We start from the raw sequence: 13,608 nt of genomic DNA, 5'->3' as shown, positions 1-13,608 counted from the left end.
TGCTCTTCAGTCGCTTTATTCCCACAAGCAGTAACAAAAGAAAAATTCACTGCCAACAGCCATGACTCACACCCAGTCACTCGCGGAGACTGCAACATTTTAATGTAACGTTATAATCATGAAAGGCTTTAGAAAAATGTGTTTTGAGTGGAGGTGGCGGTCGTGAACAATAGGCCTTTGTGACCTGGCCCAAACTTTTGTCCTTCCAGTCAGGTCAGACTTTTGGGGCTGGTGTTGATAAAGCTGATAAGCGGAATTATTCTTCCACAAGCAGAAGATTAATCAGAAACCACAAGATTAGCTCGTAAAGATTCTGAACCAATGTCGTTTAGATACAAAATTCACTGTACATTTTTACAAGATTAGAATAATATACGCAGAGGAAACGGGGTTGCGAGAGCAGTAAAACCGTCAGAGCACTTATTAAGCATCCACTCTGACGACATTGATGTCAAGTCACACTTATGGCCTAGAGCGTCCATATTTTTATGAAACCGAGAGATCAATGTGACACGTTATGGTTTCTTTCCATTTCTAATTGCAACTTCGTTAAAAACAGCAGATGATGAATAAGTGTGAAGATATGGAGCATTACGTTCCATCTCGGTTTAATGATTGCAAAAACATTGCTGCATCTTGAACAGTGGTATTATTTTATGTTCTCTCAAGAAAGTCAAAGTTCAAGAGGATAAAATTGTCATTCCTCACACACTGACTTGGTCAATGTAAATCTGTTACTTTACAATTAACTGTTGAAACGGCATCACGCGTAGAGTAAATCGATTGAGGTAGCGTTTAAGTCACCCATGTGGCGGTTGCACCGTCTCATCCCTCTTGATGAACGAGGACTGGTGGTAGCGGCTGCGAGACGCAAAGTCAGCGTTTTCCTCCGTCAGCTGTTTAGTTGTCAGGCCGACCCCCGACAGAGAGGGCGTCACGATGATTTCATCTCTGGGAGACGCCCTCCTCCTGGCACCAAGACAGGAATGTGTCACTCATGTTCAAGTTTAAAGTCGTCTTGGGTGGAATTCAAGCAGGTAAAAAAAAAAAAAGACACCTGCAAATCCTGTTGAATATTGATTTGAGCCACATCAAAAAACTGAATCGAGCCGCAACACCTGAAATGAACGGTGACAAAAAGTTAGCCCAAAATTCTGGAAATGTTTCAGATAGTGGGACAGAAAAGCGGCGAAGCACGTGGGATATGGGTTGGTGACATCATCCGATCAACCGCATGTTGCACAAGCACTAAACGCTTGAAGCAGCAGGCAAATTGTACATTGTGGATGCACGACTGGATGTGGACGCGACACTCAGAAAATCTTACACCCTCCATTCTTGGAAAATTGAATCCCAGCAGCTGCCAGCCTGAGCCCAACTACAAGCGGAGTTCATATTCCAGCACGCAATATGGTCACCAAATGGGAATGTGCTCCATTCATTTTGCTTTCTTTGATAAGTCCGTGAAGGGAAAAATTAACTCATTCACTCCCAAAGACGTTTTTAAACGTCTTTTCAGACTCGGTCCAGAATTGGCTGGTACTTAAGAAAATGAAATGCCTGAAATATATTAATTGACTTGATGATGTGTATTTGATGCCACTGCACAGGATTCAGAGATCTAAGTGTGGAAGTCACCTCGGTGTAGTCCAGGGCTTGTTTTGCCAATGTAGAAGAACAGCAGCAGGGCGACGACTATGTTCGCTAGGGCATACACCCACTGAATAACAAACATAATCAACAGGGAGCTCAGTGCCTGAAAGAGAAGACATGGAGAGGCATCTTGATTCAAATCCATTAGGTGGAACAAATAAGGCTCGTGTCAGACTTACACCAATAAGAGCCATCCAATGATTTATAAACTTTGCATAGATTGAGTCGGGCTGGGGTTGGATTTCGAAGTTGTGATGCTCTGCTTTGCCTCCGGTGGCTAAAACAGTCGGGAAAGATCGTTGAGTTTTTAAAAAATGCTCTTATTCTCCTTCTCTCAATAGTTCTAGTGACATCATTTGCGCAAATAAATTGTGGATGATGGTTTAATCTCCACATATAACATGAAGCACCTGTGCTGTGAGCCTCAGAAGGTGGATGCTCAACAAGACAGGTTTCCGTTTGCCCCACCTCAGGTCCTTCGTGGGGCTGAGCTGACTCATCAGCAAAGGCATTGCTGCTGCGCGGGTCCAAGCCAAAACTATCCATCAGCTTCTTCTTGGCCTCCTTGCTTGCGCTCCTCCCTTGTGAGCTTTTCCCGGGCCAAGCAACTCCATTCAAGGTTGTTGGAAAGATCCGATCCATGTCCTTAGTGAACTCCATCAAAGTGTCCTTTCTCTGTGGACTTTTCCCTCCGCTGCCATAGTCAGCGGCGGATGTTTCAATCAGGGGCTCGGATATCTGTCTGGTGAATCTCTGTTGGCTGCTTTGGTCTTTGTTTTTCAACTGGTAGGTCATGAACACGCAAAAGTAGGAGTAGTCAATGAAGCTGTAGGTGAGCATGAAGTTGATGGTGACGATGGGGGCCAGCACGTTGACCTGGCCGATGAAAAGGAAGGCCATGCACAGCAGGCCGGTCAGGCAAATGGCTGCCACGGGAGTCTTGTTTGGGCCCTTCTGTTGGACAGTTTGACATAGCGGTTAGTTATAACATGCCAGGACTTAACTCATTCAGTACCAGCCAATTCTGGACCAAGTCTGAAAAGACGTTTAAAAACGTCTTTGGGAGTGAATGAGTTGAGGGAGGTGGGGGACATCCCCAAAAAAACAATGTCTCTACTTGCTTTGCTCCCCCGAGTTCTCACAATCAGTTTGAAGAGTCTCTGACAATCAAAATGATATTGGGCCTTTCTGTGGCGTCGGTTTTCACCACACCCACTGACCACACAACAAAAATTCTAAATTGCCTATCAGTTTAATTGGTTCTCGAAGCGTACAAGAGCTTGCTTTGCCTTTCTCGGACCATATCGGACAGATATATGAGCGCCGCTGTGTGCCTGGCAGAGGTCCAGAGCACACAGCGGAGCAGAGTCCAGCCTGTCGCCCTTCCTGCGTTTGTTCCGAACCTTTGATTTGGGCCAAGATGTCTCGGGCCTCATTCCAACCCACTGAGAGAGGTCAGACGCTGCTGCCAGTCTGAGGGAAAGTGGGGGGGGGGGGGGGGGGGGGGTCAAGATGTCATCAGAACTCTTTGTATTTCTGTGTGTCCAGTGAGCAAGTCATTGCTGTAATGCAGCCAGTCCCCTCACTTTTATGAAGTGGAGTTCACACGCTATAATTAGCCACTTTTTCCGTACGAGTCCAGCCGCCGAGGTTAAAACACTTAATTTGTTTGCATGGAATTTCATTGACATGTACCGGTTTTGCTGTACATTACTGGTGTCAAACTTAAGGCCCGGGGCCAGATGTGGCCCGGCACATCGTTTTAAGTGGCCGGCGACAGCGAATAACAGATGACAATTTCCATGGTATTTCCGAAAATGTTCAATATACACATGTAGTAAATAAGAGACAAATTGTAAGCATTTTCTTGAAACCAAACCCCTCATTACAGTTACTTAAACAATAATTTAATAAAACGTTCTTCTTGACTTATTTATATATATATATATATATATATATATATATATATATATATATATATATATGGCGGCCCGGTAGTCCAGTGGTTAGCACGTCGGCTTCACAGTGCAGGTTCGATTCCAGCTCCGGCCTCCCTGTGTGGAGTTTGCATGTTCTCCCCGGGCCTGCGTGGGTTTTTTCCGGGTGCTCCGGTTTCCTCCCACATTCCAAAAACATGCATGGCAGGCTGATTGGACGCTCTAAATTGTCCCTAGGTGTGAGTGTGAGCGTGGATGGTTGTTCGTCTCTGTGTGCCCTGCGATTGGCTGACAACTGATTCAGGGTGTCCCCCCCGCCTACTGCCCGAAGACAGCTGGGATAGGCTCCAGCACCCCCCGCGACCCTAGTGAGGATTAAGCGGTTCGGAAAATGGATGGATGGATATATATATATATATTAACACCCCTGCTGTCCATCATTTAACGATTTAATTTGGGCTCGAATATGAATGAATGAATAATCCTGTTACCGATTTGCCACTCAAAGGGGAGTGACGCCCCAAAAGCAGAGTCCGGTTATTAAGACATCACCCAAACATGCTACAACACATTCAAATTGCTATTATGACTTAAAATGGAAGCAATACTGAGATGCAACCAGTTTTCGCCCCCTGTTGGACAGAACTAAGGCAAGCTTGTAGTTGTTATAGATATGATGATGATATGATCAGAAAAAGTACTTTCTTTCAGCAGTAACGTTTTTAAATTGCTATTTAGTAGTGGTATACTACAGTAACAAACTGATCATTTATCCTCAAAGTCTTTGTAGGGTAATTAATTTCAGTGTCTTGGCTTGCTCAGACAACACTTCATGTACGGTATAGTACCATTGATGCAACCTACCCCTTTTCCTAAAAAGGCAAGTGCAGGGATGACCTTCTCCTGGGCGATGCACTGCAGGATCCTGGGCGCCCCATACAGGCCGCCCATGCAGGAAGCTAGGGAGGAGACATAGAGGCCCAGCAGAAACAGGAAACCCACCAAGGAGACCTGAAGGAAGAGAGAAAACAAACAGAGGCTGGAAGAGGATGGGGTGGGGTGCAAGCTACACCCTGTTCAGTTCCGCTGTAGTCAGACCTAAAAAAAAAACAGCGAGAACTAACCCCGGATGAACAAGTCCAAGTTAATGAGTCAGTTTGCCATGAATGTAACTTAAGTCACTCGTGAGGCATGCATTATGTCACACGGTATTTTGTTATTACTCCATTGATTGCGTGCTTTTGTAACATGTTCTGAGAATAAGGTGGGAATACACAAAATTGTTTGCTTGGCTCATTTATAGAGGACAGGCCCAAATGCATCTGTAGCACAGGCTCTGACGAAAAGGGATACAAAAGTAGTTGGGAGGAAAAAAGCCCCAATGCAAATCAGAAAGTCATTTGATGTGTAGTATAAAGTATGTTACATTCAGAAATATATTCACTCAAATATCATAAACAAAATACAGAACTGAGACCACTTGTAGAAAAACTGAATTGTATTAATGCAGTAGCATGAGAGACAATTAAAAAAAAAAGCTTCAATCGACATAGACTGTCCTCTAAATTTGACATAAAAAGTAACTTCACACTTTGGAAATATTGGAGGATAATTCAGCTTCAACGGTCGAAACGTGTGCGAAAAGATGAGGTTCCAAATGAAACCTAACAGGGTAAACTCAAGGGACAGATGGTGTACGCGGAGGCTTTCTGACAGTTAGCTTGTTTTTACAGTGGTTTTCCAGACGAAGTAGTCTAATTTTGTACTTTTTAATGCGGTTTGTGTCTAAAACGCAAAGTCCACTCGCTGGTCATGTTCGCGATAACATTGAGGTTTTTAGGGTGATCTCCGTTGTGTTGGGAAGTTACCTTTTCTGCTATCAAGAAGTCAGAGCGCAGAGCTTCTCTGCTACATATGGCACAGAGGAGGAAGACAAAGACCAGATACAGGAACCACCTGTGGGACACCAACAGTGTACTACACTTATTCCACAAGGGTTTTTTTTTTCATTTTTCTGAAAGAACTGTGCAATGACATTTGAACATAGCAAATACGGATTTGGGTTTGTTATCTTCAGTGATGTCTTTCAGATCGTATCTAATGGCACAGTACGTGTCCCCCGTGTGAGTGGAGTATATGCTTCAAAATAGTGTTGTCTATCACGAGTAAAAATGGTCAAGAGTGACAACTGTTTTGAAAGTAGCCACGCGGCTAAACGTGAAGACACATACAATTTGAAATATATTTGTGAAACAGCACACGGCCATCTTGCTAATGGACTCGCCTTGCTCAATGAAGGTTCGGGTCATTCGTAAAATGCTAACGTTAGCCAAAAATGTCCACCAGCTTCGTCCGTCCTTTCAGCTAACTCACACATGCTGCTGTTTGCAAGTAGAAGTTGGATTGTAGTTCATTATACTAATCATGGCCAAACTACGGCCCGCGGGCCAAATGCGGGCCACTGGTTTGTTTTTATTGGCCCGAATTTATTGATCAGAATTTATTCTGAAAATATAGGTGAATATGGTCCGCACATGGCGCCTGAGTTCAACTCATCAAAAAAAACAAAAAACAAACAACAACTTTGGACACCCCTGCACTAATACATTTACAACGGAAACGAAGTATCACAGATTTTTGGAGGTGGTAGTCTAACTAACAAGGGTCAACAATTCAAGAAAAAAAATTCCTATCATATCTCGGTTCAGTTTTTTTTGGGTGGTGGGGGGTTGCATTTTATCATCTCGTTGTATGCAAGCAAGTGTGTGTTTATCTTACGAGGTGAAGACTGCTGCCAGTGTTCCCAAAGGGATGTTGTGCTCAGCCCGCTGCAGGTCCGAGCTCATATTGAAACCTGACATAACACCTCCACACGCAGACACACAACACACAAACAGGAATGTCAGCAACGTGGAAAAACGGTCATCCTTTCGTCAATGGGTGGGCGCGCCCCACCTGTAGCTGCAGGGAAGAAGACGCCGAAGACTGTGAAAAAATTTTCTCCCGGGCTGTAATCAGGCAGCGTGTTGCGGGTGAGCAGACCAAGCGAATAACCAATGAAACCGTGCGCTATAAAAGAGGAGGCAGCACAACGGAAAGAACCGTCATTAAGGAACCCCGTGCCTCGAGGACCAGCTTTTCTTGCGCAACGACAACAGTCATAATGTCAAAATGTCAAATTTCAATTGATAGCGTGCTTGTGTTTACTTAAAACGCTGACCACGTAAGATCAATTGATCAACTGTTAGCGCGCTCAAAGGAAAGGTGCACCGATTAGACTTTTTACTTCATCAATCAATATTATTCAAAAGGGTTCCCCCATTTAACGTATCAAAATAAACCCATTAAAACAGATCTCAACACAAAAGCGCCAAAACATAACTCAACCGGCCCTCCACCAAACATGTGTCTTTAATTTCAAACTAGTTAGTGAGATTGTTCTGCATTGCTGGAGGCCTTTTATTGACTCTGAAGTGCTCCGCCAACACCGGACATTTCCCCCCCCCCTTGATTATCTTGCGATGGGAAAGAATGTGTTCTCTCAGATTAATGACATGTTTATCCAAAAGGAAGTAACCACCCTTTTCAGAAGCTGTGCGGCTTCCAAGTTTGGAGACGGGAAAAAAAAAAAAAAAACAAGAGAAAGACGGCAGGAAGGTTTTTCTTTTGTTGCGAAAGGACAACACAAACACAAAACAGCTGGATGTAGAGGTTAGGAAGTGCAAGTAACCCAGACCAGGAATTTCGGGAGAAAGTGTACAGGGACTCCAGAACAAGACCCGGGCCAAGTCCACTATGTCCTCATGTGGAGCCACCCTCTATGCAAACAATCAGAATCTGCAATACGTGACACGGTCAGTGTGCAGCACGCGTTAACACTCTGCCTTTGTTACATAACAACTGCGAACTGAAGAGATATTCGATTCATACTGTGCCTCAAGGTGGTCACGAAATGGGGGGGGGGGGGGGGGGATTTAAGGGCCTTCCTTGGCTATCATGGATACACATGATTATCCTCCGCAATTGATCATCATTCCAGGGGGAAACAAGGCGCAAAGAGGAAGGCAATGAGGAGCACCTGCTGTTTTACAACATCTGTTTGGATGAGTTGAAGGACATAAAAACAAGTCGAAATTACCAAATGTTGAAGTGCAATCACAACAGTCAAGTGGCGGCATCCATATTGTGTGAGGAAGGTTGTATAAGAACAGAATGGGGCTCCTCTATTGTGTTCAGCATTCCTCTTGATACACACTGGAATGCAGATTACATGTGTCTGGAGGCCTCTCCCTCCCGCCTGACCTCTTTGTCCCCCACGTTCACCCGCATCATCGGGCTGCGTGAGGTTGCGGCGGCGAGGCAGGTCCCACTGAGATGACTGGCAGCTGCACTTGAGCGAAGAGGCACAGAGAGCCGTGCTGCTTGCCAGGGTAGAAGCTGGCCTCTCATCTGAACTCTCTCTTTCTTTGTCATTTTGAAAATATGTGGGTGAGTCTGGTTAACACCCGAAAGCCGTGGACCTAGAACCACATTGTGGCTTCGTTCGGGGTTGGGTGGTGGGGGGTCTTCAACTGCATAGAATGTTTTTGATTGCATCACAATGAGAGTGCCGTGGTCAAACTTGATGTGGTTGTGGTTGCGCAGACAATAAACCGGCACTCTCAAAGAGTCAAAACATATTTCAATGGAGAAATCCTCCTCCCACCGGTATACTATATTCACAAAATTTCTAGACATGAACAACATTTAACCGGAGTGGATATGAGCAAGCAAATGAACTTTTAACTCCGGGTTGGATTTCCGCAAAAATGGGAAAAGCGTATGATTCATATCAAAGTAATCAAAGGACCTCATCTACCAAATGAGCTCACCTCGCTCTCTGAAGAAAATTTACAAAACCCAACCGTATCAGGAATAGGCCGATATGTATAAACATAATCGTTTGATTAACATTGTGGCATAAAGTTTTGATTTCATTTACTGCCTCGGTTATGGTGACCCCTGAGGTTTGTCATCCTTCAGGATGTAGCCGAGTGTTTGGTACTCAGTTCTAATCTGGGCTGTCCCAGTCAGCTAAGGGACTTTCTGGCCAACTGCCAAATATGAGGTCACAACAACACACAGCCCTTAACTGGAAAAACCTGGACACGTGATTAGTTTAGGTAGTCGTTCAGTTTTCGGATACGTGATCCGGGCAAGATTAGTTTTGCGAGCACAGCTAAATATTTTTTACGCATAAAATGTTTTTTTTTAAAAGTTCAGATTGAAGCAGTACATTTCTCTTCCTATTGGACAGGACATGGGTAATCAGTCAGAACAGGAAATTCTACTTCCTGTAAGTCTGCTCAAAAACATAACCAACTAAAAAATAATATCTTATTTTCTTTTTATTAAAAATGTCCTACACTGGAGAAAAAAATATATACACTGTATATTTTAGGGCTTGCTTGAAATGAATATTTATGATCAAATATCCTTCAGAACATTGATCGTGAACAGTGTCCTTATTAGGTGGTAGAAGAGCGACACCTGCTGGTCGACACAGATCGTACATGCTCAACAGTGATATTCTCTGGAGCCTACTGCGCTGAGTACTCTCTTTTAACGGTAATTAAAATGAATCGCTTGTTCCAGTCAAAAAAGCATGCTGACTAATATTGATGAATAAAAACCTAAACACACACCAGCCAGCATATCTTGGAAAATGTGAATTAATCAACGATCATCCTGAGGTACCTCCCGCTGGTCCTCCGCAAGTGTACATTCACGTCTGTTGCCTTACCTGGGTCGAGGTGCGTGAAAGTGCCGATGACAAAGTCGAGTGTGGAGATGGCCAGCACCGCCAGCAACAGCAGTTGGAGTCGAACAATCCACTTGACACCTGCCAGGTTGATTCCCAACAGGGCGAGCAGTACTGCAGCTGACAAGCCTCGCACTGCCCACTGACTCTGAAGAGCCAGCAGCTGTGCCACCGACTCCGAAAATCCGGTGATGTACATGGCACCGGCAACGCACTGCGGCAGAAGGCAGGCGACATGGTCTAACTTACTTCGATGTCAGCACCGGAAAAAAAAAAATTGTGAATCTAATTTGGTTCTCACCTGTCCAAACACATAGAGGAGACCCATAGTGCCTCCCAACCTGCCCCCAAGGACTGTGGAGATCATGGAGTACACACCTCCACTTCCCACCCCGCAGTACTCACACACTCCAATCCCAGACATCACTGTCACCAAAGCAAACAGAACCACCATGGAGACCAGGAGCATCCCGAGCAGCACACCTGTGTTGCCCTGGAAGATAAGCAAACCAACACTGCAAAGTGTCTTCAAAAGGTCTAAGGGCCAAAAAAAAAAAAAAAGGACCGAGCTGAATTCTCACAACATATTCTTTGTCTCTGTAGGAGTAGTCGTATAACAAACGGCATGTACTCACCACTAAGTAGCCAGTACGCAGGAACAAGACAACGCCAAAGATGTTAATCATGCACGTGGTGAAGACACCATCCCAGGTACCAAAGAGAACCGGTTCCCACACAAACAGTTTGATTCTCCACCAAGGTTGACAGGACTGCTGAGAACCCTGGACCGAGAAAAAAGCTCTTCAACTGCTACTGTGACATCACAAATAAATTATGCAACTGCAGGCCAATATTAAGATGTGCTGTTGAAACATAATTTGTCCATCAGGTGACATTATCTTTTGTTATTCATGTCTAAAGGTCTCTAAAGCTTTTATTTTACCTTCAAGGAGGCGGCTAACATACGAATAATGAAATGCCAACATGAGCAACTGCCACGTCAAAGCCAAACTTGTATTTGTGCAAAGGGCGATGTCTTTTTAAGAAACAAATGAAAGCAAATGTTGATTTACAATTAAAATCTCTCTCTCCTCTGTGATAAAACTGCATGTTTGCCTTAAGTGTTTTACAGATTTTATGATAGTGAATGTCGTGTACAGTACAAAACCGACGCGTATGTTTTTGCTCTGCTCAATTACACTTAAAAAGCTCAAGTTAACAAATGACAGAGGGTCTGTTTTATTGCTTGATAATCGGTCTCCTCACAAGTCCTGTGGATTTTTTTTCCTGAAAAAGAAAAATGTAGAAGTTATTCATTTTTGAGGGTATCATTAAATGAGTTTGAAATTATATTAAAGAGGTCAAGGACCACAGCGTGTGGTCCGATGCATTAAAGTACTAGCCAACAATTTAGGCTACAGTGCTTGTGTTTTGGGGTTAATTATGTTTTTTGTTTTTTTTTTTTTGCTGAGAAAACAGAACTGTGCATGTAAAACTATGAAGAAAAGTCTGACCTCACCTTTGCATCCTCGTGGAACAGATCTTGCTCGTGAGGGTTGGCGTTGCTTAAATTTCCCACCTTCAGCAGACCCGCTCCAATGCCCTCTTGATCACTGGCATGCACCGTCCATCTCACTGGTACGGACTCCATTGTAACCTACAGTGTTCGTGGAAGTGACCACCAGAACGTTAGAGGTTAAGTTCGGGCATGAAAAAAAAAGACATGAACAAAGCCTGCTCAAAATAAACAAGCCTGCTATCAGGGAGCCACATTTGGGAGATCGCAGAATTACACGACGTGACATTGCCATTTCTAAGGGGTCTCCAATTGTTGTTGATATGGACCACTAACAGTTGTCTCTCGGGGTGTCCCTTACTCCCCACCAGCAAGCAATAGATTGTAAGGGGCCCTGTTTGAGGGGATTACCGACGCAATGTCGTTGCTATTGCTCGTGTTGTTCGCCTTGTTCACTTCGTACAGATACTTATTTCAATCCCCGATTAAAGAATAACATTTAATTCTCTCGTGAGAGAAATCATTTTTGTGTTGCGGGAATCCTGTTGGGTTACAATAACAGACATCCGGGTTAAAGCACACAGTTGTAGTACAGCTGACAACCAGGATGCAAACTAGCATGAAGGAACACAAATATGAATGAAGGATAGCGACAACTTATTTTCTTTTTTACTTCAACCAACTTGGTGTTTTTTATATACGGTTGTTTGATGATAACTGTTAGATATTTTACATTCACTAATGAGTAACTTTTACTCTTCAAGCGGTTTAAATTAATTCGGAAAAATCCAAAGGACATGCGAGGGAACAAGGTTTTAAAAAACCTACCTTACATAAAATAGAATTAGTCCATGCTGAGGATAAAATGACTTAAAAAGCCAAATGTTTCCATGGTCCGAGCGTGTGTGTGAAGGTGTGCAGCTGGACTGAAGGTTGTGTACTTTGTTTGCAGGGTGTTACTTTTTTGCACAATGAACCTCGGTTGGTTTTGGCAATAAATCTAGTAGCTAAGGTTTGCCAAAGATCACAGCTGAAAGGAGGGACATACGAGTCAGGGTCCTTATCTTTTTTTAAGGATAAATGTATAAATAAAGGCAATGAAAATGATGGGACATACCGGTATTTAAAAAATTCTCGTTTAGTACAAGGGGAAACTTCAGGAGGCACTAGAAAACAAAACACTGAAAATCAAAACCCCAAATTCCTATGAATTTTTTGGGAAATATTTTATTCATATGGACATGACACGACACTCAAGAGAACAACTTAATCAGATTGCTTACAAATCATCATATATTGTAAAATTCTAACGGTATGGGGTTATTTGACTGAAATGAATCCGCTACAATTAAAAGCTTCACGCCAGTCGTCAAACAAGTTCACAACTTTGACCATGCAAATAAACCTTTGTGATTCACTAGTTCTCACAGTGAAAGCCTAAGTTAGGGGGAATTTGTCAGACTGAGATTCACATTGAAATAAGGTGACACAAACCACTTGTACAGAGACAACTGAGTGTATAGTGAGTGCATATGATATACCATACATATCAGTGCCTTAAATTTCATGGTTCAAAAATAGTATATGTTTAAATATATTTTTTTTCATTTAAAAAGACATAATCCAGATGTTTTTCTTTTTTTATACAGAACTGGTAGTTTTCACTAGCTTATACAAGGACACTTAAGGCCAAAAATGGGGGTCGGGGGGAGACACATAATGCTGCCCTTTTAATTAACGAAACTCAAACCACCACATTATTTGCTTGGGAGAATTTAATATTATCCGAAAACTATTTCAGTTGATTGATCTTTTTTTTTTAAGCCAGGACAATTGTTCATCTCCACTGTGCTTAAAAGTCACCTACAAAGGCCATTTACAACCAGAAAATGTCAAGCAGGTTTTAGTGCTTTGTCTTTTATGGGGGAGAGTGTAGAGTAAAAGCCACCAAGATGTCCAAACCCCACTGCATTAAATTACAAGAATAATCATTGAAATTCACCTTAACCCGTCATCAACGCACTGTACAGAAAAGACGTCCTCTGATATCACTGATTACATCCTTTATATACAAATCTCATAAGGAAACCGATTTGTTGTCAAACCTAATCAATGTTGCAAAACAAATATGCTTCTCGAAGGAAACAACAGTCTTGCACAAGCCATCTCTCTAGCAACGCGTAGCTATAAGGGGGTACTCAGCACAGGCAAAAACAGAAACAATGTATTTACAGGATATACTTGTATAAAAGGGAATGTAAAAGGGGGGAAAATAAAATAAAACATCTGATGATTATTGTTGGTGCCTTCTGTCCCTGATTGTCAATGGAACTTAATATGATGGCATAAAAGGTCAGTGTTTAACACCTAATAGCACCTTAAGCGTCACTCAACAACTCTTTCGAGGAAAAGTCACTCAAACCATTTGATTTCAAATCACATCGTTTCGGCAAAGTCTATTCGAAACAGACTTCGGCGTGTTCAAACATCATTATTTTTTACTTGTGCGCTGCTTATGTATACTTTGCCTCGTTTCAATGTATGACCTCAACACAAGGGGTTTCCATCACATGGTTTGTTTCCCCAAACACGGGAATCGTCTCCATTCAAAATATTTGATGATGCTTCACAAAAAACAGTGTTCTTAATTACATGATTCTTTTTTGGGGGGGCGGGGGTGGGAATACTGTGATACAAAGGTA

The 13,608-nt window shown here is 42.9% G+C and overlaps 1 protein-coding gene across 1 annotated transcript; it reads right to left on the bottom strand.

Annotated features, from left to right (window-relative positions):
• Positions 1 to 630: 630 nt before the first annotated feature.
• Positions 631 to 11,946, bottom strand: slc12a8 (solute carrier family 12 member 8). Its single transcript, XM_052081660.1, has 14 exons — positions 11,735 to 11,946; positions 10,910 to 11,047; positions 10,026 to 10,172; positions 9,692 to 9,883; positions 9,373 to 9,604; positions 6,546 to 6,659; positions 6,369 to 6,456; positions 5,459 to 5,546; positions 4,455 to 4,601; positions 2,064 to 2,607; positions 1,833 to 1,930; positions 1,639 to 1,756; positions 1,058 to 1,118; positions 631 to 969 (listed from the first exon to the last, which is right to left on the bottom strand). Exons 2-14 carry the CDS (start codon positions 11,039 to 11,041, stop codon positions 801 to 803), a joined length of 2,130 nt encoding a protein of 709 aa, XP_051937620.1. The 5' UTR covers positions 11,042 to 11,047; positions 11,735 to 11,946; the 3' UTR covers positions 631 to 800.
• Positions 11,947 to 13,608: the final 1,662 nt, after the last annotated feature.

This window comes from Hippocampus zosterae, chromosome 12 (genome assembly GCF_025434085.1).
Source record: "Hippocampus zosterae strain Florida chromosome 12, ASM2543408v3, whole genome shotgun sequence".
Lineage (NCBI taxonomy): Eukaryota > Metazoa > Chordata > Actinopteri > Syngnathiformes > Syngnathidae > Hippocampus > Hippocampus zosterae.
The sequence above is the reverse complement of the archived record's forward strand: the minus strand, read 5'-3'. Positions and strand labels throughout refer to the sequence as shown.

Excerpts from the sequence above, each read along its gene's own strand:
- slc12a8 (XM_052081660.1), bottom strand. The coding sequence starts at position 11,041 with ATGGAGTCCGTACCAGTGAGATGGACGGTGCATGCCAGTGATCAAGAG. Across the intron at positions 10,173-10,909 it reads TGTTCCACGAGGATGCAAAG|GGTTCTCAGCAGTCCTGTCA; the intron begins GTGAGGTCAGAC and ends TTCTCGGTCCAG. Across the intron at positions 4,602-5,458 it reads ACTTCTTGATAGCAGAAAAG|GTCTCCTTGGTGGGTTTCCT; the intron begins GTAACTTCCCAA and ends CTCTTCCTTCAG.